We start from the raw sequence: 23,785 nt of genomic DNA, 5'->3' as shown, positions 1-23,785 counted from the left end.
ATGCACCATGGTCTGGGCCTCGAATGCCACCTTATCTGCCTGCTCAGACTTCAGAGCGAAGCACAGGTGGTCTCCTTTGTGAAGCCTTGCTCTGATCACTCCCAGGTACGAGGGCTCTACGTTGTAAAAACTAATTTTGGAAAATTCTATGTGCAGTCATCTGCCAATCTGTCTGTCATCCACATTAGAGTGTGTAGCTCTTCAAGGGCAAAGATTTTGTCTCTTTGCAATCTTGGCACCGAGGACAGTGCCTGGCATGTAGCAGGCTCCCAGGAAATTCATGACACGAGAGAGGTGAGAAAGGTGTGTGGGAGAGGAGGCCCCTTAAATGGGCTGTGGCAGAGATGCTGTAGTAGAGCCTTCTGCTGAGTTGAGGTGCTTGGGGGTGGAGGTAGGGGGGGTGGGCAACTGTTCACAAATGTCTGTAAACACTTTCTGCAGCCTCTGAAGTAGAAACTAGGGTTGTTAAATAGAAATTGGAAACATCTAGCCAGGAGAACAGACAATTCAGATGGCTATGGAGGGACATCTAAGGGACATCAGAAGGAGCAGGGCCCCTCCCCCTGCCGGGCACACCCTGATAGTCAGACTCCATTGCCCAGCCCTCTACACACACACACACACACACACACACACACACACCCTGTCCTTCCTGCTTCCCAGCCTTTGCCTGTGCCACTCCCACTATCCGGATCATTCTATCCCGTGATGACCACCTATCCAAACTCCACCAGGGATTTGAGGACTCAAATGCCACCTCCTCCATGACGTTGCCCCATCCCTTCCAATGGAGGTAATTCTCTCCAGCCTTTGGCTTGGAATTTGGAGTCAGAGAGACTAGAGTTTAAATTCTGGCTTTGCCAGTTGCTATTTAGGTGAGCTGTGCTCTTCCTCAGGTAGCCAAGCGCTGTCCTCCCTACCACCCCACCCCATAATAATCAGATGCACTCATTTGTTTCTATGCCTGTCTCCCCCACTGACTGTGAGGTCTGACGGCAGGCAGGGACTGTGTCTTTTTACATCAGAGTCCAGGGCTGAGAACAGCGCCTGGTTCAAATCCTCTCCTCAGCAGGTATTTTGCGCATCAATAATTACTTAACCTCTCTGACCCTGTGGACTCGCCTGAGAGGAGAAACAACAGCAACTTGGCAAGACTGAAGATTAAATGAGTTAACCACATATATGAAATGATTAATCCAGAATCGGGCACAGAGTGGCTGCTCAGTAAATAGCGGCTCACCCCCCGTCACGGCTCCCACGCGTGTTACACTTGGGGGCTCATGTTAGTCTGCTACCGGGCCGTAGCTTCTGTGAGCTGGGGGCCCAGCTGGGCTTCTTTCGCGCCAGCTGCCTTAGCACAGGCCTGGCTCAGAGTGGGTCCCTGCCCTCCACAGCACACCCATGCTCCCCCATGCTCACGCTGGTCTCCTCAGGGGCTGACGGAGGTTTGCCCAGTTCTGAGGCTACTGTACTGGGATCTTCTGGCTCTCCAAGAGAACTATTCCTAACACTCGCGGCTAGCACTGTTTGACACCAGGTGGCTGCCCGGTGTTAAACTACAACTGCCTCCTCCTCTGGCCCTGTATATAGAAGGTACCAGGTGCCTCAGCCCCAGCAAGGGGGGCAGACCAGCCGAAGGCACCTCTTAGAAGAGGTTCGTCAGGACACCTGGGTGTGAATCCCAGCTGCATGACCTCAGACAAGCCACCTCACTTCTCTGTACCTCAGTTTTCCTACCTGCAGAATAGGGATTACCAATAGCTACCTGGCAAGCTGATAATGCCTCTGGGAAGAGCCTAGCATGGAGGCAGGCATGAAACAGAGGTTCAGACGAACCTCAGAAATGGCAGATGAATGAAGGAATGAGTCAGTCAGGAAACCAGAGTGTTTAGTATTACAGAATCAGAAAGAAAAGGAACAAAAAAGCATGTGGTTGGTTTCTTTGGGGGAGAAGGAGGGAGGGCCTCTAGTGCTTTCAATTTAAGAGGGGGGAACACTTCATTGCAAATTTTAGTCAGCTCTACTACTGATGTTGGTAATTTACATCTCATTACAACAAATGCTTCAGATTGCTGTTTTGCTTTTAAAAATTTCTGAGGCATTGTTCTCCTTCTAACACATGTGACCAAATTAGCCACAATAATAAGCACTTGCGCTAAGAGACAGCATTGTATGATCTGGTGCAGCTATTTTAAGTAACAAAGGAACTTTTTTCACTTTGGGGGAAGAGTAGGAATAAAAAAAAAAAAGCCTTTTGATCCACTTCAGGTTTATTTTGGGGGAAAATATAGCTTCCATGGAGAGCAACCTTTCAGCTGGATGAAGGAAGTTTTTGAAAAAGTATAAAAGGTAGTACTTGTGTTTTCATTCAGTCATTCATGAACCCAGCCATCATACAATCCCTGACTGCATAAGATCTAGGCCCTGTAAGAGGCACTGGGGACCCAGAAACAAATAAGGCATGTCCCAGTTCGGGAGAAGATGTGAATTTAACATGTGACATGCTATCACAGAGCATACAGATACTTGTGATTTGATAGACAAGCACTGGATTTAGTGTTAGAGAACATAGTGCAAATCCTGGTTCTGTTACTTACTTCTTAAAGCCGCAGAGGCTTCTTCCATAAAATGGAATTGTGTCAGAGAATAAGGGGCTTGGTAAATGTTTGTTGGCACAACAAACAGATGAAGTTGTACTGTCCTTTGTTCTTGTTTATTTTAAATTGGACCAATGCCGTTCTTTCTGAAAAGCTGTCTAAAAAGCTAATGCTTTTGTTACTTCCAGGAGGTTCAGAAATCAAAAAATATATATGTTTGCACACTAAATACCATTTCTGATTTCTGCTGAAATAGAAAAGCTAGTAATACTAGATTTTTCTTAAAAAGTACTAAACCATGCCATTTACTTCTGGAAGTGAACAGGAAGTTTCTCTGCTGTAGGTATAACTGTAGTTTCTCATACATAAAAAGTGAATCAGCTCGCAATTCTCAAATGCATAAAGAACACCTACTGTGGCACAGAAGCACACCAGATTTGGCAGAGAAAAGAGGATTCCACTTTGTTGGAAAGGACCCGAGCATGGGAACAGCTATGGAACAACAGAGGAGGGACACAGGGGCCTTAGAAAGAGACAGGGGAGATGGCCCAGCGCTGGGCAGGTGGCGCCCCTTCTAGGAACCCCATCATCCCCTCAAAAGGTATCGGCCATTCTCACCGGCTGCTGCAGCTACGCAACTGTTTCTTAGCTCCATTATACTCCCATGGAGGGTGGGGACAAATCTGGTCTCCTTCCTTCAGTGAGAATCTAGTAAGTGCTGTCCTGGGCGAGGAGGCCTTGATTCATAGCCCAGCAGTGGAAAGAGCCAGGCAACAGATCAGTCATCCCCACCCTGTGTTGCTGACAAGGGGTAGGACACAGACTTGGGAACAGAAGCAAAGGAGGGGGTGCTACACCTGGCGACTAGGAAGTCTTCAGAAGGACGGCTCCAGGCTATGCTGGGGCTTGAAGGATGGCTGGGGTGGGGTATTTATCTTCATATGGTGCCGGCCAGGGGCACATCATGGAGACTCACTGACTGACCAGCAAGTGAGACCTGGGCACGGAGACATCGTCACTGGCTCGGTGATCCTGGAAGGCTTCAGGGAAGAGGTGAGCTCTGACTGGAGCTTTGATGAGTAAGTAGGGTCTGGGGAAGGTGGGCGCAGTCAGGCAGGGGGATGGGATCACAGGAAGCAGTGGCTCTTCAGGACCCTCGCCCCTCCCTCTCTATTTTCTGAGTGCATTCTGCCAGAGCGAGGGCTAGAGCTAGAGCTAGCACAGGCTTTGCTGAACAAAGCAGGAGCAGTTCTAGCCTGAGATCCTGGGCGTGGCAAGATCCCTGCAGCTCGTGTGGATCCCCCACGGGGGGGGGGGAGGGGCAGTCCCCCAGGAACTCAGACCCACACAGCCCCAGAGCTGGCATGGATCTGAGAGAGCCCCTCGCCAAGGGGGAGAAGCAGCCCAGCAGAAAGGGATGGCAGAAGCGTGCCCAGGTCCCCAGTCACGGGGGTCAAGGAGTCCTGTCCACTTGGATGAATTACAAATGCCCATTTCAAATGACATATATGCTTCTCCCTGAGAAGGAAATGTAACTGACACTTACTGAATGTCTTCTTTGTTTAGTACCCTCCATCAAAATACCTTTTATCTTTGTAGTACTTTTCACCCCACTGTCTAGTGATTATTTGCTTACCCTCCCCCTGGCTGGGATGGAAACGCCAAGGACAGCCACAGCCTTGTCCACTGCTCTACCCCAGCACCCCATACAACGGCCCTGGCACACATCGACACTCGGGCGTTGAATGAAAGAAGGTAATCCTCATGGCAGCCTGCAAAATAGATCCTATTATCTCTGTAGAGGCTCAGAGAGGTAATTTGTCAAGAAAGTCACATGGGTGGTGAGTGCTCCAATTCAGGGTTGTAGAGTCCAAAGACTTGTTCTTCCCACTACCCTACACCTCCTCAGCTAAAAGAAGCATGGGGCTCTCACAGGCTTCTCACACAATGCCCGCTCTGTGGGAGCCTCGCCGCCCTTCCCAGGGAGTCCGTGAAGAACTCTACAGTCGTGCAGGGGGGCAGTGGGGAGGAGGGAGCGTCACCAGGACTCATCTCACCTGTAGGAGGTGAGCTGTCCTCTGCCAGCTGGTGGCCAGACAGAACTGGGCCAGTTCTTCATCTGTGGTTCTTTTACCTCCCTCCTCGCCCATCTGTCTGGGTCCAGACAGCATCCAAAGGCCAGGGGTACACAGAACACATGGGTTTGCCCTGCCAGAGAAGCCATCAAAGCCCGCACATGCCCTGAATGTATGTGGAATGGCCTTTGGTCCCGGGCCAGAGGCTGAGGGGTTCTGGTGGGAGTAAGGGAAGTAGGTGGCACAAGGCGGGGGGGGCTCGGTTTCCCGAGGGATTTCTGTGAGGCACTGTGAGTATTTGAGGGCAGGAGCAATGGAGAGGCAGAGTTCCATCACAGGGCTGAATCATTTAATACAAACAAAAACTGTATTACATGGCTCATTCAGGCCTACTGAATCAAAAGCTGCATTTTGATATCTCCAGAAGATGTCACTGCGTCTCCCAAACAAATCAACCTGTGACTTTGGCCTTGCCTGATCTCCCCTACAGGCCATGAACCCTTCCAGAGAAGAGACCACTGGGATTCATCTTTGCTCAATGGTTGATTGATTTGCCTGGTTCAAAGGAAACGGCAACGCCGAGGTAGAAAGGCCAGACCCCAGGTCACTCCAGGGGGAAGAGCCCGGTGTTCCACCTGCAGGAGGGGCTGGTACAGTTTCTAGCTGCTCTCGCCTACCTCTGCTGCCTCAGCTCTCCCTCCTACCTACCTCTTCACTCTGCAGTCCGGCCAGAAACTGCCTGCAATTCCTGAATAAGCCAGCCTCTCTCACAATCCCAAATCTCTGTTCAGGTTCTCCTGTTGTCACTTCCTCTTCATTGGGAGAAATCTAACTAGTTCCTTATCTGGGGGTCTTCTCCAGCCACTCTCAGCACCTCTGCCCCAGTCACGTAAGGAGCCGTTCTCCCGATCCTCTCCCAACACCCTGAGAGCCCAGGAGTGCAGCAAGGGTCACCCGGCATCCCGACTGTCAGCTGATGACACTGTGACTTCCTTCAGGAGGGAATACAGTCTTAGCTACTTGATTTCCCCATGCCTAGTGCAGGGCTTGGAACACTGGAAGAGTCCAATAAACGTTCCTGCATAAAAACATTTCCCTACAGCCAGAGCCGTCCAATAATGGAATGGGCTATGCTGTCTCTAGGGGAATATCAGGGGCTCAGGGACCACTTGGCAGGGACGCTACCTGTCTTGTGTAGGAGGCAGGGCTACGTGAGCTCTGGGGCTCCTGACAGAACTAAGGTGCTGGGATCCTACGAATTACCTGCCATAGCAAGGGAGGGTGTGGCCAGCCTCTGGGCCTAGCTGACAGCCGGACTGACTCCATCCGCCTGTCATGGCCGAACATGAACCTTCCCTGTTCATGACGATTAATTTGTTCAGATTCCACCTGGTGTAGGCATGTCCTATTTCCTTTCTGGTCCTCAGTGTTCCCATCTAGAAGATGAGGGTTGAGAGTTGGGATTGGGTTCTCTTTAAAGAGATAATTTCTGTAAAACTGTAGGAATTTTCTGGTTGGCCTCTCGAGACCATATAGCTTGGCAAGGCTAAAACTATGAAGAAGTGGCAGGCTCTTCAATTAGGTGGAAAACATCTCACCTAATCGCTCAAGGGCCCAGCCATCCCAGAACCCACTGCAGAACATAAAGGAGGTCTAATCATGAGGGCGCTCAGAAGCACAGGGGCTGAGAGCCTGTGTGATTCGAGGGTCTGATACATGGAAAAGGGGGGCTCTTCCTGGTGCTGTGGCCTCAGGCAATATACTTAGTCTCTGAGCCTGCTCCTCATCTGGTGATCCTATCTACTGTAAGGTTGTTTTATGTGTGAAAAGCACCTACCCTCAGGCCCAAAGCAGGTGTTCAGAGAGGCCAGCCCCTGCCCGTAAGGAACCCTTTGGCACCTTCCCCACTTCCATTCCTCTGACTGGCAAATTCAGCAGAAAACAAGCCTGTCCTGCAGCCACACCTAAGCCAAAGACACGTTCCTAGGAAGCAGGCATTCCCAGCATTCCCAGTGTGGCAATGGAGAAAAGCCCAGCAACTCCTGTATGTTCTGGCTTCTGCAGCAGACAGCAAAGGGACAGCCGGGCTTGTCCCTCAGCCCAGTCCCATTGCACAGAAAAATAAACTCCAGGGAGAAAAGAGGAAGGAGGGTCCTGGACGGTCCTGCCACGTTGAAATCAGCTCTTAAAATAATCTAGGCTGAACTGTGGCTAATTCTGACTCAGCCAACAGGACAGTAAGTCCTTCAAAGTGGAAGACGACCCGTATGTTTAAGAGGAACAATTCCTGTTCTCGCTGTTACATCTTTTCCTGCCTGGGATCCAAGATAAGGAGGCACAGGGCACAGTGGTTTTGGCCCTGCTCCACCTCGAACTGAGGCAGCTGGCAGGTTGTGGACCCGCTGGGCGTCCGCTCTGAAATGGGGATATGAAAACCTAACCTGACAGGATGCCTCTCACCCACGCTTTTCAGCTCTCTCTCAAAGCCCAACTTTTGTGAGCGCTCCTGCTTATTGCAGAGAATGAACTGAAGGCTAAAGGAGATGAAAAAGAGGTTTGAGATACACAGGTCCCAGGAGGAGAGCCCTGGCAAAGAGGAAATTGAGCCATAACCAGTGACGTCTGAAGAACCAAGGGGGTCAAAAGGAATGGCCGAGGACTGGAGCTGGGAAGATGGGATTCTGCCCAGGAAAAGAGGGTAGGGGGAGAAATCTGTAAACTACAGACCATTCATCTTGAGACCAAGTCCAGGCATAGTTGTAAAATGGACTATTCAAATACGATTTCTGAGAACTTACAAGGAGAAGCAGCAATCTCCAGGAGACATAGGGTCTGACGGAAGATTAAGATATGCCAGACAATCATGTCTGTGCTCTCCTATAGGACAATGAGAGCTTATCTCATTGCTCTCACATTATCTCCCACCCATTATCTCATGTGCATTTCTCACATCACCCTACACCACAGACACTGGACCTACTGAGCACTTCCTCTGTGCCAGCCACTGGGAAGTGCCTTTACGTGCATTTGCTCCCTTCATCCTCTGAAGAACCAGAACAGTGGGTACTGTCATTGACTCTGCTTTATGGGCGAGGAAACAAAGGCCCAGGAAGTTAATTTGCCCAAAGCAACAAGATTAGCCAGTGGAAATACCAGGGTTCAAAACCCCAGTATTTCTGACCCCAGGGCCCATGCAGGTTCTTCATCACTGAGCTGACCTCTCTTGCGTGTAATGCAGTAGGCATGAAGATATCCATTTTACAGAGGAGAAAGCAGAGGCTGAGAAGGGTTAAACCATGTGCTTGAAGTTGCACAAGTAATGAAGAGAGAGCTGAGATTCAAATCCAAGTAATACCTGTTGCCAAAGCCCAGCTGCCTCCAGGACAGGGAAAGCCAGCAGGAGGCATTTGGCTGCTATGAGCTGCCTTTTCAAAGACACCATCAGAGACCTGGGCTTAAAGAAGCCAGCTTAGACCGCAAAGGACTTCAAAGATCAAAGCTGGTATTTTCACGGACCTTGGGCAGAACACAAGGCAGGAGCCCAGAGGGGAACAGCAGGGATAGGAACCCAGCTCTGAAGAGCCAAGACAGATTTGCAGGTCACAGTGGCTTTCTCCTTTTTAAAAAATTTCAACCAGCTTGTGATCTGGGCAACAGGGACGTTATCTCTTCTTTTTGCGCTCTCCTCTCGCAAATGGAGATAACAGTTTATACCTGGCCTCACAATAAGGTTATCAGGAAGACTCCACGGAGATAAAAATGTCAAGGTGCTTTGAAATCTGTCTAGCGCCATGCACGTGCGAATTACTGTTGTCATTCCAATTATCTATAAGCTTCTGGTCAGAAGTGATCATCCCATCTGCATACCCTGACAAAGCACACACGAAATCTAAAACCATCATATGCCTCCTGCCTGCAATTACAGCACATGTTTTGTTCTGCCAGGTGTCCTACTGTGGACATGTCTACACTCCCCACCGGAATGACCGTGTACGCATCCTGAAAGCAGGAATTACCTCTTCCCGCCCCCCCTCCCCCCCTCACAGAGACCTGGAACCAGTAGAACGAACGTTGCCTGAATCACACTGAAACGAATTGAACTATCTAAAAGGTACTTACAGTGCTAAAAACCGAGGACGATGTCTAAGGCTTGGTCTTTGACCTCTAAGAATAAGGAATCGAAGTGAGGAGAAACCGAGAGAGACCTTGGAACTGACTCCTTCGCATACACCAGAGCTCACCCTTGGAACAGGCTCTCCACTGTTCTGCTTTCCCTCATGCCCTTAGAATTCTCCAAGTCTGCCAAGTGCCAGTTTTATAAACACTACTCTAACCCCCGAGGTGGTGAGTATTTTAAAAAGGGACTGTCTTGTTCATTTCTATATTCCTGCATGTAACAGTCCTGGCACAAAGCCTACCCTCGATAAATGTTTGTTGAATGAAGAAATGGACATATACACAAATGAATCTGTACTTCATAAATTAGACTATCTTCATGCTTTTCGCATCCCCACCATTTGCTTCTTTGGGCAAGGGCGTGCAGAAAAGGAAAGAAAAGGAAAAAGGGACTGCCATTTATTGAACACGTACAACATGCTGGTCACAGGACTGTGGAGCAGACCCCTTTATCCATGGGGGATACGTCCCAAGGTCCCCGGTGGGTGCCTGAAACCACAGATAGTACCAAATCCTCGATATACTCTTTTCTCCTGTGAGTACAGACCTTTTCACTTAAAGGAAGCACTTTATGACTTCTCTCTGGCACATGCAAATCGCCAGCATCAGAAACTCTTGCCTTTTGGGGCCATTATCAAGAAAAATAAAGGTTACTTGAACCAAGCATTGTGATATTGCAACAGTTGGTGTGCTAACGGAGATGGCTACTAAGTGACTAATGGGTGGAGAATATATGCAGTGTGGACCCACTGGACAAAGGGACGATTCATGTCCAGGGTGGGATGGAACTGGACGGTGTGAGATTTTATCACGCTACTCAGAATGGTGTACAATTTAAAACTTATGAATTGTTTATTTCTGGAATTTTCCATGTAATATTTTTGGACCTCAGCTGACTGTGCCTAAGTAAAACCAAAGAAACCAAAACTGTGACTAAGGGGGGACTGCTACATTCTTTGCATATGCTTCCTCATTTCATTTTGACACTGTCACAGGAGTCCCCAAAGAAGGGACACTTAGGGTAGCAGAGTGAGGTTCCTTCCCATCAGAGAGGGCTGCTTTCCATGCAAAGATCATGGAAAGGGCAAGGTCTGTTTTCCAGAGACATCTCCTTTGAGGGGGTGGGTGGGCAGAGGTGTCACCTCCATGTCAGGGACAATGATGTCCCAAGAACTAAAGAAACCAGTGGGAGGAAGGCTCAGAGAAAGGACACAAGACCTGGTGTCAGGAGACTCCTGGGAATAAGCCTGTGAGATTTTCTGAGCTTATTTCCTCATCAGCAACACAAGGGCAACAGCCTATATCCTAAGTTCTTCTATAACTCCATAATGCCATATCCTAGAAAATCTTTTCCTGTTAAATCATCTTGTGTTTATTTGTGGAAGGCATGAAAGAAGAATGCACACATGCAAAGTGAGTCATCCAATGATGTCTCTGAAACATCTTGTAACATCATGCTGCTACCCCCCACCCTCTATCAGGTACATGATTACAACTCCTGGTTACTGGGGGACCTGCTGGCCACTCTGAGGTCCCCATTAGGCTCAAGAGGCCGGGCTCCTACTCTCTGCCCAATTCCATCCACCGGCTGCAGGACCCCTATGCCTAGGAGAGTCAGCAATGATTCTTCCCAGCGGGGAACCTTCCTTTTAACACTGAGCACCTCCTGGCCTGTTGGCCTGCCCTGTCTCTGACTTTGCCTGTTATGGTACGAATGAGTCAGCACCCACGCTGGACACAGGCCCCCGAGCTGGGTCCCTGGGCAAGGTGGACACATAAATATATAGAAGCACAGGTCTTCAAGAACACTGCTCAAGCCAGGCCCTGGGGGCTGAGGATGGTACAGCCCAGGCCTTACATTAACGCCAGGCCAAGATTAGAGGGCACGTGGAGCCAAGAATCAGAGGGTCTCTTGTCATTTTCCAGCTGTTCTTTGCCTTGATTCAGGTTTCTTGGTGTATGTATGAATTAGGAGCTATTACAACAGATTCACCAAGAGAGAGATCCACATCAAATTCTGGCCCCTCCCCCAGAATTTCAATTATATGCTTCCATGTTTATCTCCATCACTACCCACTCCCCAATTACCGATGTCTTAGTTTTCTTTGTTATCTCCCCACGTTCCCAGCCACAGAAAGCACGTGGTCAGTGTTAGCTGGCTGATGGAACATATTCACATACAACCCCTTCTGTCTTCTAGACAAAGAGGCAGAGAAGTTAGTTAACCCATCCAAAGTCATACTGCCAATTACTGGTCGGGGAAGCCAGAGTTGAAAACCAAACAGAACTCTGCCTTAGCCCTTGCACTAAAAGCTGTAGAAAGGGAGCTGACTAACTGAGCACTGACAAAACGCCAGGCACTGTGCAGTGTGTCACAGGCTGCGAGCAGGACATCATTATTTCATTCTACAGATGAGAATAGCAAGCCTCCGAGGAGTGTTCTCTGCCTAGACTGCTCCTCACTCTTCCCACCCACCCACTCTTGCCTGGATAACAAAAATTCATCCTTCAGGCCCCAGCTCAGAAGTAATTTCCTTCAGGAAGCCTTTTCCCCCTGAACCCCCCTATATTCAGTGGGTGCCCCTACTGTGCTGTGCCACAGCCCTGAGTGCTTCTGTCCCTGTGGTGACATTTATGTGCTGTCACTGGCTGGGTCAGGGGCTGTCTCCCTCATTAAACTTTGGGTTCCTCAAGGGCAGAGGGCAAGGGCGTATCTTACTTAAATAAACTGAAATCTTACCACCAGAAAAAAGGCCTGGCACATAGCAGGAGGCCAGAAATATTTGTGGAAGAGAAAAGCAGGGAAGGGGGGAAGAGGAGGAGGAGGAGGAGGACGAGGAGGAGGAGGAGGAGGAGGAGGAGGAGGAGGAGGAGGAGGAGGAGGAGGGGGAGAAAAAAGGTTCCCAAAGCCACAGAACTGGGAAGTGGGGCAGCTGGGATTTGAATCAAGCCTGGTTCCAGAGACTAGACTAGACTAGATTCATGAGAAAAACCAGCATCCCCTTAAGGTAGAAAGAGACCTTTTTATTATATTATTATGAATTCACCTTAGAACTTGGCGTATTATTCCTCTCCCATTAGCAAGTGCTACTTAATGGACTTGATGCCTTCGCAGGTCAGGATGGTGGGTGTGATTTGTCTGGGCTGCCTGTGGCGCCCACAGCACAGGGCCACGCTCGGTGCTACATGCACACTTGTAGTCTGAGCTGACTTCTGCTCGGTCCATCCCACTGTGGTGGCCACAGTGACCAGATCAGGGAAGAGCCAGCCACTGGCCCTCCTGTGCATTCAAGGCCTGTGGGACGGGAGGGTCTCGGAGGATTGAGACAGAAAACTGTGTCGGGGTCAAGTTGGTCTAAGTGTTTTAAGACCAAAGCGGCACATACTGTGTAAAATGTCTTATGGCCCCAGAGGTGTAGGAGCCGTTTCTGGGGTTTCAGCTAAGTTCACAATCATGTAAAACAGGCAGTTTCCCTGGGAGTCAAAATAACGTTTTGGAGAGTTTGTGTTGTTACTGTGTCCCCCGCACCCCAAGAAGTTTGCAAAAGGCAGAACATACAGAATATGATGAGAATGTAAGTTATTCATCTGAAGACCAGGACGCATTTTTTTTCTCTGAAAATTCCAGTTCTTTCATCATCCCCCACCCCCACTCAAAGACCAACCCACCTTTTGCAAATTCTTAGCTAGGGTTTCTCTTTGATGTTTTTATTTTGATCAAGAACTTTAATAACTTTTTAAGTTGCACCCCTCATGTGACCTTTAGAGTCACTGTGCACTTCCACAGGCTATGATTGGGAGAATAGCCAGGGCCAAGGCAGCGTTGGGAGTGAGGCAATTACCTGCCCAGGAATCAGGAGACTTGCTCTGAGACGAGCTCTGCCTCTTCCTCTCTCAGTGACTCTGGGTAAGTCCCAACCTCCGCTTCCTTCTCTGTGACAAAAGCACGAAAAGGCCTCTCGGCTGACTCCCTGGGCCATCCTGAACATCTACTGAGATACTGCCTTGGGGACAGAGTTTAAGAACTAAAGGGCACCTATAAATATAAGTAAGGTAGCGTAAGAGCACATTTATCTAAACTTTAAAGAGGAATGAGGCTTTACATCTACATCTGTGATCCAGATAATGGAAACCTTCCTTCTTGAATATAAGACAGTATTTTGACTTCAACGTTGGGGACAGAACTTGTTTCTAGACTAGACATCTCCCTTTTTCATGCAACGGTCACTGACACGCGATTATTCACGACTGACTTCAGGGATGCAGAGCACTTCCTCAATGCTGACTGGCCTCTTTTATGATTCTGGACTCTCGTGTTCTGAAAGAGTGTTTCTGTCTTTCCTGTCTGGTAAGCAGTCATCTCTCCCAGCTGTCAAGCCTGATGCCTTTCAGATTTCCCCTTATTCCTGCTTCTAAACCACATTAGATGAGAAAACCTAAAGACCTGCTTTGTTAAAATCAGGTTTAATATAAGAGCCTATTGAGTTCTAAAGATGTATAAAACTCCTTTGGTATAAAAATCAAAGGAGTTTTATACATCTTTATAGTAATCTCCCTAAGGTCATGTGCCTCTCTGCTCAAACACTTTTTAACGTTTCTCATTCCTGCCAAACGAGTCCCGACACCCCAGGCTGGTACCGTTTTCAAAGCCTTCAGTGATCTGTCCCCAAACCACATCTGCAGTATCCCTTCCTCTCACGCTCCAGCTGTTCTCCCATGCTCTATGACTGCTGCCCCTGGCCGCCTCTCGTGCCTGGAAACCTCACCTACCCTTCGAAGCCCGGTGCAAGGCCCATCTCCTTCCTGAAGTCTTCCTCAGTTACACATAACCTCCGTCCGTCCTCTGAACCCTCCTATCCTTTTATCTGCATCCCTCCCACGGCATCTATCACTTTCTGCCTTAAAAGATGGCAGGATCTTTGAGGATCACATCGAGTTCCCTTTACCACCCTACAACCTCCTTGGGGAGGTTTCCTATAACCCCCGGCACTGCCCCTTGCTGAATGAATGCATGAGTGGTGGCAGACACTCTGTTCTCAGAGCCACGCGTCTTGGGGCTCCGCCGTGTTCTAGACAGCGGAGGCTGCTGCATTCCTAGGCTGTCAGGCTCCCTGTGGGAGGGGAGGGGCTCTCCCGTGGGTCACGGCTGAGCCGGGTCTCGGGGGCACGTGGCCTGCCTCTCCCCCGTGCCCTCCCAGAAGAGGAGCTGCACACAGCGGCCCCCCTGCCCATGTGCTGTGGCAGGCGGCCTGCGGGGCACTCACCACTGCCAAGCCTCAGGAGCAGCACGTCCTGGAGCCTCCGGTTGAGGTCCCGGAGCTCCTTCATTTCGGACACGAGTGCCCCGTACTCCTTGAGCTTCTTGGCCTGCTGGACCAGCTGCCTCCGAGTCCGCTCCAGCTCCTGCTGGAGGTGACGCATCTCCTCCTGCTGCTGCTGGTAGTTACGCAGCAGCTCCTCATACAGAGCCCGGGGCACGACGGCCTCCTCCAGACTGTCCATGTCCTCCGTGCCTGGCGAGGCCTCCACGAAGACCTCCTCCGGACACGTGCCGTGGCCCAGGCTCAGGCCGTTCTGCTTCTCCAGCCGGGCTACTACGGCCTCGATGCTCTTATGCGCCACGTCGCCCGGCTTCCGCCCCTCGGGTCTCTGTGTAGGACAACGAGAATCAGTTCAGGCAAGGGCAGCTGGGGCTTTTCTTGGACTGCAGCTCAATATTTCCCCAGACAATCCTAGAATCACAGAACCACAGAACATCAGTGTTTGGAGACACCTGTGCAAACACGTACGCACTCAAAGCCCTGCACTTTACCAATGGGGAAACAAGAGGCATGGAGGCAGGAAGGGTCTTGCCCAAAGCCAGAAAGTCAGGTGGTGGCAGAACCAGGCCAGCAGTGTTTCCATTCCATCACTCTGCCTCTTGGGTGAATATTATACATGACCCCCCCGCCCCGATGCCCCAGCCCCCTGCCCCACCCACAGGGCCTCGGCAATGACTTGCTCACAGGAGATGTTCAGTGTGTATTCATGAAGAACCAGTGAGAAATCAGGCCAGGCCATCCCAGGGGAGTCACTACTCAAATCACTTCAACAATAAAAACATAAAAGTGAGAAGAAGAAAAAAAGGCATTCCACCAAGTAACATTTTCCTCAAGAATGCTTTAGTTGGGAAGGATGCTAAGAACTTGAATCTATTCTAATCTAGGGCAGACACCACATCTTATTTGCTCAGTTTCTCCAGAACTGGCACTTGGCAGGGGTTTGATAAATGTTTATTTAACTGAAAAGTTCAAAGAATGCTTAGCATTGGAGGGTTCTTCAGTTTAACTCCCTCATTATGCAGGTGAGAAGATTGAGGCTCAGAGAGGAGATGGCCTGGGACTCAGGGTCACATGGTGACCTAGAGCAGAGCCAGAGCAAGAACCTGGACGCTCTCTTCCCCGGATCGACCAGCCTCTCTTTGGACACTGGCTAAGCTGGAGCTCAGCAAGTCAGTAGGAACAGAGAAGACAGTTCATTGAGAAGAGAATTATCCAGGACTGTCCGTGGGTTTCAGCTGCTGGAGGAAATTCCAGCTCAAGTGGACCAAGCTTCCACTGAGGGGGAATGAGAGTTACAGGACCAGTGGGATTCTTCCCCAGGGCAGGAGGGCCAGGCGCTCTCCTGAATGGGGGCCCTTGTGGGAGGCACAGACAGCTGAGGACACAAGATTCCAGACAACTTAGCTAGGCCGGGCCAAGCCTGCCTTAATTTCTCGCTAAGTGTATGAAAATTTAAAGAAGAACTACAACAACCACCACCACAACATGACTGAGGCCCTATCCTGGCGTCTTCCCGTGGGGATAAGGTACTACTCGCCTAGATGAACTTAGCTAAAACTGTAACGACCACGTTAGATATCTGTCTGCATCATGACACTGTGAGACCACCAATGGAAGTGATCACATCGGCTAATTTCCATGACCCCAGGGACTGGCACAGGGCCAGGCCCATGGCAAGGGCACAATGAATGAACCTAGGTGCATCTTTTGGATTATTCCTTGGGAATGTCCTTGAGCGTGTGTCCAAAATCAGACCATGGTCAATGCAGAAGGCATCACCTTCTTTCTCCTCCCTTTCTCTGGGGTACCCATCGTGCAGAAAAAAAAAAAAAATCAAAAAGACTTGACTTGTTGAAAAGATTTTCAGCAGGTTTACAACTGAAGGCTGGATGAGACCAAGTGTGACGCATGCTAAAGGAAATGCAGCCTCATGCAAAATCTTTCTTCCAACCCATAAACCTGCTTCTGTGAGCCTGGCTAAGCCCGTTTCCTAATCAGCCCACCCTTAGTTGTTTGGGGGCAATCTCATAGCAACGGTCTCGAACTGCTGCCCAAGAACAGCTTACTTCCTGCTCCTGGAGCTCAGCAGAGACCTCTCCAGAGCTGTGGGCCAGAGAGAAACACACCGCCCCCACCCTCAGCAGTGATGACACCGCATGGATGGTGCGAACAGGACGGTGCTGGTGGCACAGCATGACAGGGCTCCCTGGAAGGGTGGCAAACACGTTAGCTGTCCCAAGTATCTCCCAACCTGAAAAAGTCATGGCCCCATGATGCCAGGGGACATTTACATGGTGAGAGGAGGCCAGACTGGAATTCTTTAGGGTCAGAAATCTGAAAATGCCCCCACATATTTCCAAAAAAAGAGAAACATTTTGTTACCTTGATGTGTCTAAGCTGTAAATCTTCTTCCCCACAGTCTTTAACCTCCCCATCTTCTTCTACGTGATTGAGAGAAAGTCTGGGGATTTTTATTTTCTTCTGCATCACACTGTTTTCAAGGTCAGATTTGTCTTCTAAAACGTGTATCAAGAGAACAAGGTTCATTATGAGTCAAGATGCTAAAAAATGCCCATAACCTCAAATGCTAGAGAATGACTGAGGCCAGACCAGTTAAAAAGGAAAAGCAAACAAACCCCAGGCCTGTTTCCTTCTGTACACAGGGATCCTCAAAGCAGCCGTGCAGATCAGACTCTAGGACCGAGAGTATTTGCTAAAAGAACTGCCATTCAAAGTGTTGAAACAGTGGCCGATGAGTTTGTTTAGGGGTTTCTCTGAGTACCTCTTACAGGGTAGCCTTTAGGGAATTCTAGAAACTGTGAACTGGAATGGCCCTTAGATTGCTACCTGGTCTACACTTACCTAGCAGTTGGATCCCCCAATAACCGAGACTTTTTTTAAGCCAAGGGACTGCCCAGAAAAAGCCGGTGGGTTTCTGTTAGCTCAGGTACCCACAGGTATGAAAGGACGATAGTTTTTATGGAGGTAAAGCCTGAGCTGGAAGGACAGAGACCTCCCCACAGCCCAGACACAGGACAGGCTGAGGTATAACAGGTATAGGAAGAGTAACAAGGAACACTTACTGCCTTTTTACTGGTATCAGATCAGAGAAAGGCGGAGTTTCGGGGCTGTCAGTGACTGACTGGTCCCACCCTCTCATTTGATAGATGAGGAAACTCAAACCCAGAGGACGGAAGGGGCTTGCCCAAGGTGTGAGTCTGAGGAGGAGCCAGGAGTGGGGAACAGACGGCTGGTATCCTGCCCCCACACATGAAAGGGTGCTACAAACTGTCACGTGCTATACAACTACAAAGGGGCACTTCCCCCCCCCCCACTTTCCCTTTCTTGGAGCTCACCTTCAGATAATCTAAAAGATGACTTTTTTATCCTGCCCAGATTTCAAACTTCATTTCCAAGGTCTGTCTCTCACAGTGGCTGCCAAAAGTAAAAATTCAAACAGGAGAGTTCCACAGGTAGTATCTGACCCTGCTCTGGAGATGGGCCCTTGCGGTAAATACATCAGGGTCTTGTTTTCTGGGATTGAACTGAGACTCCGGGAATTTCTGTTTCTTATACTTCTCAAAGCTTCCGACCGCTGTTTCCTAAATGCAGTTCCTAGCATGTTGCCCATTGCTGGATGCGGCATGTGGCGAGGTGGCTGGTTAAACCCAGTCTCTTGAGGGTCTTTATGTGTGAGTGAATGTACACGCATGTGTGACTGTGTTAAATATGCTCTGACACTCCCCCCAGACCAGGGTGCTCTCTGACAACGTGTTAGTAAAGCTGAGAAGGACGCTTGTAAGCACATAACTATTCTAGAATGTAGTCAAATGCCAGATTTTTCCAAATGGTCTTAGGAATGAACCCCAGCTGGTCAGAGCTGGGACTCCGGTATCAGAGACCTCAGCGTGAACCTCAGCTCTCCTGTGACAAGGTGAGGAAGGAGGGGCAAACCTTAGTCTCACTGGGCTCAGGTGTCTGCTCTGCAGGGAGCTGTGAGGATGACAGCAGTAATTCACACAACTCACTGCACAGTGCCCGGTACACACTAGGCACTGGATGAATGGGACATTAAAATTAGCACTATCAACATGCTAGGAGGCATTTTATTTACCTAACTATAAGGTGGATAGCACTATAATTTAAAATACAAAGGAATGACTGAAGAAAGGTATAGGTGTAGGGGAAGTGCCCAGGAAAAAAAGAGGTGGTCTTTGGTAATAACATCCTCCTGAGCAAAGATGAAAACAGCCTTTCCCACTACCTGGACAGTCAGGTTCTATTTTCATAAACAAGGCCTGCTCTTGTTCTCTTTGTGTCTATAAAATACATCCAGTGTGTCAGGCATGAACAACAGGAGGGGTGTGGTCTTTCTAAAAGAGTAACAGCTTCCTTCCAACAAATCATTTTTGACTCTTTCTAAGCTGAGAAGCTGCTAAAATGTAATACATGAAGTGCTCCAAATAAAGTTATCCTGAAAGGGGATGGGTGGGTGTTTTCACATGTGGAGAGAGACAGAGACAGAGACAGAGACAGAGAGAGAGAGAGAGAGAGAGAGAGAGAGAGAGAGAGAGAGAGAGAGAGATAGGAGGTGAGATGGTATTAGGACAGGGGTGTCCAAACTGCGGCCTGCGGGCCAACTGCGGCCCGCAATCCATTGTTAATTGGCCCGCCGCAAATTCCAAAAATATATTTAGTTTACCATATTTAAATAAACCAGGTGAGGCACTACGTACTTTACCTCGAGTGAGCGGCCTGGCTGTTTGTGTATTTTACCGCATATGGCCCTTGGTAAAAAAACATTGAAAAAAGTTTGGACCCCCCCTGTTAGGACTTCTGAATGTGTGAATGTGTTGGGCAGAGCTCCCGGGCTAGTCCTCGCTTTGACAACTTCAAGGGCAAATTTTGAGATACAGCCACCGAACTGGAAATGACAAGCTGTGCTCTGCCACCCGAGCTGAAACTCTGTAGCTCAGAATCCTGTGGATGTGGAGAGAAGCAATCATTCAGACTTGTAAAACTAGGTAATATCTGAACTGAGAATGATCCTCAGATCATCCCATTCAAACCTTTCCAAATGCAGATGAGGAAACTGCGGTTCCAAATGGTGACGTCCATGCATCCATCCCCATCAGGCCCAGGGAGGAAGAGCAGGACAGGCAGGGTCCCCATCCTGGAGAGGTCAGCGTTGTGCAAAGTCACAAAAGCTGGGTCAGAACCTGAACAGGATGAGAACTCAGACCGCATGACCAGGTCCTCAGCTCTTCCTCCTAAGTCTTGGCTTAACATTTACTGAGAATTCACACTTGAAGGCTCTAGCCTGGGCCCTGGGGACACAGAGAATGGGCACCCAGTTGGGGGACACAAGATAAAAACCCATGAAAAAGATAACCAAAGACCTCCTACACTAGAATGAGGGGGCTCTCGGGGCACCCATGAAGGCTTAGAGAGGAGGCAGCATTTGAGCCAAACTCCTGACCGGCTGGGTGATATTGGGTAAGTTATATTACTTCTCTGAGCCTGTTTCCTCATCTATGACTTGAAGTGAATAATTCCTGCTCCCAGTGCCAGAATGTTGTGAAGATGATAAATTCTGAATGTTAAGAACATGAGCAGAGTGAATGGCACTTGAACCGTCTGTGCTCATAAAAGAATAGCCATTTAAGGACAGGGAGAATCTGGACCACACAAGAGGGGTAAAGAATGGAAGCCAAAAAAGGAGGGTTGGGAAGACATTTAGACTGGCGCAGTTACAAGAGATCGTTCAGTTGTAGGCAGGAGAGAGAGGTGAGGGAGGAAGTTGAGGTGGTTGGAGCTTAGAGAATTAAGTGACCTTGAACATCAAGGGAAGGAGAGCTGAGGTTCAGCCTGTAGATGTGGAAAAACTAGGAGTCAGGCAACCTGGACTTCCAGTCCAGTTCCAGCTCTTGGTGGGGGTGACAACTCAGGCCAGCTGCGAGGTCGGGGACTACCAGTTCCCTCTCTCTGTAGAAGTGGCGCTATAACATCTTCCTCAAGTGGGGATCAAATCAGCTGAGTCAATGTGCCTTGAAAACAGAGACCCTGCGCAGACAAAAACACGGTGAGTGACGAAGCTCAGAAGAGCCCGCTGCGGGCTCAGGGTCTGTTACAGGCTTGCTCCTTCAGGGGGAGACCTGCCCAGCCATCTGGTTTGGGAAGGGCGGCACGCAGGAGGCCCCACTCCCACCAGCCAGCCTAGGCTCCTTGCTCTTCCACCTAACTGGAATGCCTCCGTCCTTCCTTGTCTGCTTGACAAACTCCGCTCATCTCCTCCTTCCTCCTCAAAGGTCCCATCACAGCAGGTCCTTGAATAACATCCTTTCATTCAACGTCGTTTTGTTACAATGTTGATGAGACACCAAGAGGAACTGTTTCCAGTTTTGGATTAAATAGTGAAGATGGTTGCAGAACACTGAAAATACTAAGAACCACTCTATTGTACATCCTTTAAAATGGTGAATTTTATGTTATATGAATTATACTTCCTTTAAAAAATAGGCTACAACTGGTGGAATGTCTACTACTATCAGGTGCCACCATAAGCCTTTTTCCATATGTTACTACATCTCACATCAACCCTGCAACGAAATATTACTAGCCCGAGTTTTTCTCCACAAAAGAAGAAATGAGACTCAAAGAGGACCTCTGGGCCACCCAGATGGGAAGGTGCAGAGCCAGGATTTGACCTAGGTCTCTGCCTACCAGGTCCCAGCTCTGTTCTCTCTAAACACATGCTTGGAACACGGCAGAGCCAGAGCAAATGCTGCAAGCATGAATGAAGGATGTAGGTAAGGCATCCTAACTCCCCAGCCTGAACTTCACAGAAGAAGACCACCTAACTCCTGCTCTCCAACCAGACTCCTCTGTCGTCAGGAAGTCCCCAAAGAGCAGTAACAATCCCCAGGCACAACATAAACAGACTGTAGCCAGTCCTCAGGGCTTGAATGGGCTCTCTGAAAAGGTAGGCTGAGTGGTACAGGAAGGATTGAAATGACAGGAGAAAGTTCCAGAAAGGACGATAAGCAGAGTACCTCAAATCACATGCCTCCTGACCCGGATGCTGGCTGCCTTGATGCTTGGCCACGGGGGTGATGAGGCTCCTCTGAGAGCTAACTACCTCCTGGCCCATCCTAATGCTCAGCAGTCTGCTCCTTGACCCATGCTTCCTGGATGAGGGCTCAAGAAGACTTGGGGGCCTCCACTCACCCTTTCCTGCAGCAGGGCACACTTACTGTGTCCCTGCTCTGGACTGAGCACTATGCTAAGTGGTCCCTGTCTTTTGGACCCTGACAAGTTGTATATACCAAGAACCCCAGCCAGAACGCAAGGTTTGACTTCCCAGGGGACGCTGGTTCACATGGGGCAAACCTCAGGCCTGTAGGCCTTCCTCACGCTAACCTGAGCTGAAGGTGATGCCTCACATCCAAATCTAGTCCAGTGTCATCATAAAAAGTGGAAGAAATGACAGGGAGAGGGAGGTCCAGGATCTAATAAAGGCAGCCGAGTCTTTGGAATCAGGTGGTCCTGCTTTGTTTGGTTCTGCTACATACCGACTGTGGGAACACGGGCAAGCTACTTAACCTGTCTAAGCCTCAGTTTCATCACCTGTAAAGTGGGGGTAAGCAACTGTTTTCCATAACATAGTGTATGTGAAGCACCAACCACAGTGCCTTTCTTGTTAGAGGTGTTTGGTAAACAGCAGCCTCTAGGCTGCCCTGTGGGATGTACTTGGCTCTTATCCCACGGAGGGTCTCCGACACTCACTGCGATATGATGAAAGAGATGTTTTAGGAAGATTAACATGGCAGTGGCAAGAAGATGGAAGGGGTGTGAGAAGGAGACTGAACATAGGGTGACAAGAAGCTAAAACTCCTAACTGGCCACACTGATGCGGGTGGACAGTGGTGTGGAACATCTAAGCCAGCAAGTAACTTCACGGAGCATTTTCATGTGGCTTTGGAGTATGCTTCTAGCTTTGACTTCCAGCAAACCACAGAAAACCCTAGCAGTTGCTTCAGAAGGATGAGGGAAACTCTCTGGTCAACCTGCCTTTGCAATTGCTCCAAGCGTAAGGCCAAAATAAGCAGTTTTAGTGTAAACAAATAAATATGTAGCCTCTGAAGAGACAATCTTCACTGGTTCTGATGCTCTAATTCTTTTGTTTCCAGAGCAAAGAAAACCATCCAGGATTGGGGCATCAACTATCTCCTCCTCCTTTCCAGCTGCTATGAAGTCAGCTAACGGCATTCATCCACTCAACAGATACTGAGTAAGCCCCTACTATGTGCCAGGCGCTGTGTCAAATTCTTCACTAATATCACTATATTAATTCCCATAATGATCCTACTGAAGTAGAAACTGAGGCTCAAAGAAGTGAGGTGGCTTGTCTAAGACATAAAGCCATTAACCAGTAGAGCCAGAATTTCAAATCACATCTGCGTGACACTCGGGTCCTGTTCCTGTCATCTAATTATCCTACAGGAACAAGACAAAATCTACCGAGTTGCTATAACTTCCTCAACTGAAGTAAAAGGCACATATATAACTGAGTGTATTGATGTAACTTCTGAAGTGCCCACCTTTCTTTCTTTTTTTTTTTTTAATTCAAGTTTATTTGGATGACAATGGTTAGAAAAGTTACACAGATTTCAGGTGCACAATTCTGTAACACATCTTCTATATCTCACATTGCGTGTTTACCACGCAGTCAGTTCTCCTTCCATCACCATATATTTGATCTCCTTTACCCTCATCTCCCACCCCCCTAACCCCCTTACCCTCTGGTAACCACTAAACTATTGTCTGTGTCTATGAGTTTTTGTTTCTTCATTGGTTTGTCTTGTTCCTTTGTTGTTTTCAGTTTTAATACCACACATCAGTGAAATCATGTGGTTCTCGACTCTTTGACTTATTTCGCTCAACATAATGATCTCAAGATCCATCCATGTTGTTGCAGATGTGCCCGCCTTTCTTCTAAGACCTTGCCTATATTCTAGGAGGATGCTGTGATCGAGTCCTAAATTGAACTAAGCACGATACAAACGCGAGTGGACGCCAAAATACAAACTGAACTACAAACTGATCAAGGCTACCAGGCTCTAAATAATCTTCACGTAGAGTCCCTATGCAAAGCCATAACATATGACAAAAGCTGCTCTTCGAAAATATAGAAGAATTTGGTACTTGTTACTAACCCGAGAGTGAGAAACATCCCACTAACCTGGGGTGGGGAAATGGAGACCTGGTAACAAGCAAACAGTGTTTTAGAAAACAGGCAGGCTGACGAGAAACCCAATGCGAGTCTGTCTTCAAAAGAGAAGACAGCCCTGAAGAATTTGCAGTATACAATGGAAATAGAAGAGGTGCTGTCTTGATTCCCATTTTACATATAATCATGCTGGATAATTTAAAGAATCCAACATCAGAAAGATTAATTTGGTGTAGGCTTGTTAGCTAGGATGAAATTCTGAAAGGCTAAACATAAAATGTTTTACAAAGGCTTGGTCTTGTTTTAAAAATATCTATATGCGGGTTTAAAGTTTTTCATCTGTTCAAAAATCCTGTAAAGTCTTATGTTTGCATGAAAAACAGACAA

The 23,785-nt window shown here is 48.7% G+C and overlaps 2 protein-coding genes across 6 annotated transcripts in view; both read right to left on the bottom strand.

The window, feature by feature from the left end:
- The window catches only part of AGBL4 (AGBL carboxypeptidase 4), a 1,079,895-nt gene that overhangs the window by 208,991 nt on the left and 847,119 nt on the right, over nucleotides 1-23,785 (bottom strand). The window lies entirely within an intron of this gene.
- BEND5 (BEN domain containing 5) overlaps nucleotides 1-23,785 on the bottom strand; it is a 52,371-nt gene that overhangs the window by 17,070 nt on the left and 11,516 nt on the right. Inside the window, exons 1-3 of one of the 3 annotated variants that reach the window (XM_081055072.1) lie at nucleotides 17,526-20,907; nucleotides 16,552-16,685; nucleotides 14,113-14,497 (exon numbers count right to left, since the gene is read on the bottom strand). In XM_081055072.1, coding sequence (XP_080911198.1) covers nucleotides 14,113-14,497; nucleotides 16,552-16,656 — 490 coding nt within the window. In that variant the 5' untranslated portion in view covers nucleotides 16,657-16,685; nucleotides 17,526-20,907. Of the gene's footprint in view, nucleotides 1-14,112; nucleotides 14,581-16,551; nucleotides 16,686-17,525; nucleotides 20,908-23,785 lie in introns of those variants that run through there. The other 2 variants (XM_081055071.1, XM_081055073.1) reach the window with 2 other exon arrangements.

This window comes from Rhinolophus hipposideros, assembly GCF_964194185.1.
Source record: "Rhinolophus hipposideros genome assembly, chromosome: 8".
Taxonomy (NCBI): domain Eukaryota; kingdom Metazoa; phylum Chordata; class Mammalia; order Chiroptera; family Rhinolophidae; genus Rhinolophus; species Rhinolophus hipposideros.
The sequence above is the reverse complement of the archived record's forward strand: the minus strand, read 5'-3'. Positions and strand labels throughout refer to the sequence as shown.